Raw genomic sequence first — 6,371 nt, 5'->3', positions numbered from 1 at the left:
ACATCATCATCAAACAGCGGACATTTAGAACATTGTATAGTATGGTTCAAACAAATGTTGGACTTGGAATAGTTGTTACAGATTGTTCATTTGGTCTAACCTTGGACAAACCATCAAACATACCCTCTGGGTTTTACTGTTTGGAGGACAACCAATGTGCAGTCGGTGATAAAAAACATTGCTTTCCAATCCGGATTCCACCTGGATTGGATCTATATTATAAAATTCAAATTCGAATTCGAATCTAGCAGGATCCGGCCCGTATCTGGCCTTTGCAGTCTGGCATGCGAGACTAGAGCTGGGATTCATCGGTTTTGGGCGAGTCACCGAACGAGAGATGGACTCGAATCGCACCGACGCCACTGCGTCATCCATGGCGATCCCAAGCGACGAAGAAGCATTCGGTACTCTCTCTCTCTCTCTCTCTCGATTTAGAGGTAACGAGAAGATGGTGGTGTATTATTTTTTCGCTTTATGATGATTATAGAACCAAAACAGAGACCATTTTTTCCCTAATATTCTTGATTCTAGATGGGTTTTTTTGACCACCTTCATGATTAATCATTTCCCCTATTTGATGTTTCTCTCTTGTTTGCATCTAATGATCTGATTTCATGCGGCTTGAGCTAACATGAAATCAGTAAATAAAAAGGTATGCGGCTTGAATTATTGGGCGTAATGATCCGAAATGAAATTTGGTTTGATGGGTGTCAGTTTCCAACGACGACGAAATCGACTATGCGATCAAGCCCGAGTTTTATGACCCCGGTCTTGATGATAAGGACGAATTGTGGGTTCGGAAGAAACGAAATGGGCGTACCTCCGATGCCATTCTTAGTTGCCCCGCTTGCTTCACCACTCTCTGTTTGGAGTGCCAGAGGTACCTGAATTGTTGTGGTTTTTGTTTAGTTAAATTAGATGATTGAGTACCATCGATCCCTAATTGTTTAATGAGTTCATTTCTTTTTAATATGGTTGAGATAATGAAGTTCTGGTAACAGTACTAACATTTAGCAAAGATTCGTTTTTCTTTTTATGTGAAGACCCGGGAGTGGTATTCATGCATTCCTGGTTCTAGTGAAACCCATGTCTGTTTATTTATTTGGAGCTTGGCTTCTGCTTTTAAAATGAACTTCTTGTCTTATTTTTATTGTAATTTTCTTCTCGATCTGGAATTTTGAGCATTGTGTTTGATCTGGTGGATCGTTTAGCAAACTTATGGATTGATAAGATAGTAACTGTAAAAAAATCTTTGAATATATTTTTTATTTATTTAAACTTTGTTATGGAGATTTAAGTTAATTGATTCGCAAGAAACTAAATGCTAGCAATCTCTACATACTATCCTTTTAGTATCCTTTTCTGAAACATGTTGATGATTTTTCTGCCTTTGATGAATACGGACATTCACTAATTTCATTGTTCCTTCACAAATAGAATGATGATTGATTTATTGGAAACAAGTTAACATTTGGCAATCTATTGGACACCAAAAATATAGTTAGTTGGAATTCTCATATAATTGAGAAAAGTAGAGCAGCTAACATATTAATATATGAAATGCTTACATGTCTACACACTAATCATAGGTTAGGATGAGGAGAAAGAGAGTTCTTGCAATGGGGATTCAACTGGGAAAATATGTAATCTGCTTGTGACTTTACATATAGGGAAGGGGTTGTGTTAACTTCCATTACATGCCCTAAGATAATGATATCATACTTCTACATGCTTGCATTTTTTCTTTTATTTGAATAGAAATGTGATTTGCAAGAATGTTTATTGCACCACTGATTCACAAATCGCTATCCTGGCAAGAGTACATTTAGTGAGATGTGTCATGCAATCTATTAATCAGGAACTATTGGCCATGGATGAAACCCTATGACAAAATTTAGCACTAAAAATCAATTAACCCATGCCATAGCAATTTTTTTATTCAGGCACTAGTTTAAAACTAAATTCTCGATCATTGTTTTGTGTAACCTCACACAATTTGTATCAAATCATGTGATACGTAGAATCATTGATGGTTTGTCAGAGTTATTTAACTTATTTCTTTTTAAACACATTGAAATAAAGATGAAATGAGTCTATTCTTCTTTCTAATTTCTTTGGGCACATTTGCAATCAGCTTGTGATTATGGGTGAGGGTTTTGATACTTTCTACATGTTCTAATATAAAGATTGCTACATACTTGGTTCCCAAAAAACAGCCATTTCTAAAATTTATTTTTTGCTATTGTTAGCAGAATAAAAATTATATCTAACGATTTCGACTATGGCCACTACCCATTGATCCTTAATAAAAAATAGCTTTCTAGCCATTTAGAAATAGCTTTGCAGGACTCTATCCTCAGGTACACACATTTATTCCATATTTTGGACCTACCTCCATGGAGGGGGTAGGGAAATCATGATCATAATAATTTGACATAAAGCTAGGGAACTTGGTTGTAGGTCTTTTGTCGAAATGGAAAGGGAAGAAAAAGCAAAGCAAAACAAAGGGCACTAGATTGTTTTACAAGTAATGATGTTCTGTGATTGTTCATTCCAGAAAGTTTCTGCATAAATGAATGCAAAATCCTATTTCTGATCTTTGGACTTTGTGCCATCTTGCATGGCTAAAATTGGTTTATAAATATATGCAGAAATTGACAATCTAGAGGATTTCCTCCATAAGATAAGTTCCGCACCTTTGTATTATTTTTGTTACTGAGATCTGCACAAACCAACTTACTTGCATTTTTATTTACAAACCATATGCACAAATATCAGTATCGGCTATATCTCAGTGAGGCTATTTCTCGCGATATAAATAAAAACAGTAACAATAATTGATAACCTCACAATATTATCATGAGAATTTTGCGATATTCTCATGATAATATTGTGGTATCATCAAATTGGTGATATTTTCAAAATATTATGATATTTTACCTATAATATCGTTTGCTGAAAATACAGCGATAATATCATGATATTTTGAAAATATCGCCGATATCTGTGACTGTTACAAACTATGAATCTGTTGAATATCAATGGCTAGATCTCAAATCGTGATATTATCTAGGAAAAGCTGGACTGTCTTTACATTTTCCTGCATCTGATCATTTTCATCTTCTGATTTCTTTTCAAAATGTTAATTTTCTCTGGACTAGTTGATTTAAAGATTTCACCATTGACACTTCTGACGTGCTGTGGTAAAATTCATCTGAAACATAAATCTAGTGTTTGTTGATACTATCTTGAGACTGATTTTCTGAGATCTTTGACCAGAGTAAGTGGATCAGTATGATAAATAATGTACAAGAAGTACAATCTTTATTAATTTATACCTTAGATTTTTTTAAAAGGTATTGTTTCTCATTGTTTGGTTGTCTTTATTACCTGTGTTTAGGTTGCTTTATCTTGATCAATTGGTGTTAAAGCTTTTGTTAGCTGATGTAGGATTATGTATGTGTTTGATGATTACTCTGTAGTTGGAACGCGGGCATTATTTGTTTACAACATAGAAGTTAACATCTTTTCGAGAAATCAATTGATTATTGTTTGCATTTCTACCAAATTTACTAAATCTTGTACTTTTCATTTCTACCAAAGAGTCAGGCTTTCACGATCTTTTAGTAGGTTCATGTCCACTGTTTTGTTGAAAAGATTGGCTCATATCAACCCAACTTTATTCTCTCATAATCAATATCACGTGAGCCAAGCATAACTGACTTGATATAGCAGCCTAATTCTGGCCAGGTTTTTAGAGTTATTGTTGTAACTCACCTTGCCTAACTCTTACCAAGGTCGAAAATGTGGCTCAACCCTTAAAAGTACAGTATAACCTTCTTCTTTCATTATTATGTTGAACTTGTTATACTGATATCTTTATTTAAAAGCACCATGTCTTCTTGAGAGACTGCTTCAGTTCTCTGTCTGTTTCTTTTTTGGCCCATCTTTCTGTTGAAAACTGTGTTCTGCAGGCATGAAAAATATTATACACAGTACAGGGCCATGTTTGTTGTCAACTGTAAGATTGAAAGCAGTCAGATATTACGGGCATCATCAAGAAAGCGGCAGAGGGAGACAGTGCCAAGGGCTATACATGCTGAAAATGCGAACAAGGTCACCTGTGGTCATGATAAAGCTGCTGTTTTGAGGCCCGTTTGCTGCTCGGTTTGTGGAACAGAAGTTGGCGTGCTGGATGAAGATGAGGTTTACCATTTCTTCAATATTCTCCCTAGTGAAAGTTAAATCATTTGTTCATTAAGTGTGAGAGCACCGGCGACAGACACACACATGCTAACTTTCTGCTGCCAGTTCTACTTGATCTTCTGTGTACTTGGGGCCAGATCCAATGAGATTTAGTTTTCTTACAATGGTCTCTGGTTGGATATCACATCTTTTGGATGTGATTGTCTGTCAGTTTCATTGCTAAGAAACAGATCAGGCTTGTGGGGTATGACCTTTTGCAGTCAGTTCATGCTAATAGGATGATAATATACATTTTTGACAGAACTAGTGTAAATAATACTGTCATACCCTTCAAACATATATGTAGAGTTATCGTCATTATCATCACTATCAGATTATTTGAGTCATGTGTGGCCGGCCATCCATGGAATAAAGATTTATAGCCAATAAAAGTAAATGATGTGTATGCATCCACACGACCACTACAGCGGCTGCTTTCTTTGTAGAAATTACAGTTCATCATCTTTTATTGTAAAGATTTCATAAAAGCTTGGCAGTTGGAAAAAAGGAAGCACTGTTATTGCTTTATTGAAGCAATAAAAGTAAAAGCTTGACCAAATGATTCTATTTCAATTGGACAATTTGAAAAACAAAACACCTGATCTTTTTCTGATAACATCCTATAGTTAGGGCTGCACACGACCCAAGCCGAGCCAAGTCTGGGTTCTTTAAGCTTGGTTCATGCTCGTGTTGAACCGAGTGGAGCTCGTGCATGTGATGCTCAAGCTTGGCTTGACTAAGCTTGAGTAAAGCTCAGATATGAAGAGAAGCTTGAGTAAAGCTCAGATGTGAAGAGAACATTTTTTTTCTTTTGGAAAACACATGAAAGAAAGGTATTAAGGGCACGTTTGCTTGGCCCAAGTGAGAATTGTTCTCACACCACTGCTGGGTTGCCCGCGTGACCAGCGGCATGGTTGTGAGGATGCTGAGTTGAAGGCACCGGATCAAACGCCACTGGCGCACAGGTGTGTTGTTAGCTTTCAGAGGGCCACATAAGGCAGGGTGGTCATGGGGTCCCACCTGGGGTTTTCACTTTGGCGAGGGTTCCTCATCATAAAAAAAAAGTGAGAATTGTTCTCACATTGTAAGAGAACAATTCTCTTGTTTTCTCACGTTCATTGTGAGGGAACTATTCTCGTTTGCCCCATGCCTCATGTGCAAGCAAATGTAAGAAGTGGGGCAGTGAGATTTGAAATCACATTTGGGGCCATTTTACTTTTCATATGATTCAAATTCACATTGTGCACCCTGTGGTTTAGAATCATATGATTTCGAATCACTAGATGAAATTATATGTGATTTCAAATCACATAAGATGCGAGCAGCCGTGCCCTCAATAAAAAAAAACTGACACTGTAAGATCTGATTACACAAAACTTTTATGCAAACCAAATCCAGCTAGACACAACCAAGTCCGACCACAGCATGCAATTGACAAAATTTATTATCACAAACAAACATGTTGGTTTAATTCAGTTTAAAAAGGGTTAATTTGTTGTGGGGTTTTCTTCTTGAGAAAATCCAGATAATGAGATTTGTTACCATGGTTGGATCTTGATCAAGCCTGACTCGAGTCAAACTTATAAAAGCAATCATACTTAGGGGATGTGTCCGTCTTGATCCAGTCGGGTCTGTCTGATCCAAATTTGTTGTACGCCTGGATCTAGTTAGGTTGTAAGGGACCATGGACAAACTCAATGCATGTGCAGTAGAAAGAAATAGAGGGCGCTTTAGATTATCCAAATCGTGCTCTCCCGCTGCCGATGCCTGTTCGGATCCACATCTGACCTATGTCAGATCACCAAGGTCGAGTAGGATTACCATCTAATCTGAGACCCGTTAAAGGATCCAATTATCCAACCCGAGTGTTCTCTTATATATTTTCACGTGAAATTATCTTGCACCAATTTTAACTTGGTTAACTATCATCATATATATTGTGCGGAGATACGGTAGAGAGGCACATTTGGAGGTGGGAAAAAATGGGGAAATTGTTGATGAAAAAGAAAAGGTGCCAATTTCGTGATTATTTCAACAGAGAAAAATTCTCATCGGAAAAATTTTGAAAAACGTTTTCATATGAGAAATTTCTCCACCTCGGGAGGCGATTTTTTTTTTCAGATGAC

The 6,371-nt window shown here is 36.8% G+C and overlaps 1 protein-coding gene across 2 annotated transcripts; it reads left to right on the top strand.

Moving 5' to 3' along the window:
- Window positions 1-270: 270 nt before the first annotated feature.
- LOC149835669 (E2F-associated phosphoprotein) lies at window positions 271-4,572 on the top strand. Of its 2 annotated transcripts, none has more exons than XM_090010619.1 (3): window positions 271-404; window positions 715-880; window positions 4,002-4,572. In XM_090010619.1, exons 1-3 carry the CDS (start codon window positions 338-340, stop codon window positions 4,243-4,245), a joined length of 477 nt encoding a protein of 158 aa, XP_089866745.1. In that variant the 5' UTR covers window positions 271-337; the 3' UTR covers window positions 4,246-4,572. The 2 variants fall into 2 exon arrangements, with proteins under 2 accessions (XP_089866745.1, XP_089866744.1); XM_090010618.1 differs by having other exon boundaries at window positions 3,975-4,572.
- Window positions 4,573-6,371: the final 1,799 nt, after the last annotated feature.

Source organism: Nuphar pumila, chromosome 6 (genome assembly GCF_984573655.1).
Source record: "Nuphar pumila chromosome 6, dmNupPumi1.hap1.1, whole genome shotgun sequence".
In the NCBI taxonomy this organism is placed as follows: Eukaryota; Viridiplantae; Streptophyta; class Magnoliopsida; order Nymphaeales; family Nymphaeaceae; genus Nuphar; species Nuphar pumila.
The sequence above is the reverse complement of the archived record's forward strand: the minus strand, read 5'-3'. Positions and strand labels throughout refer to the sequence as shown.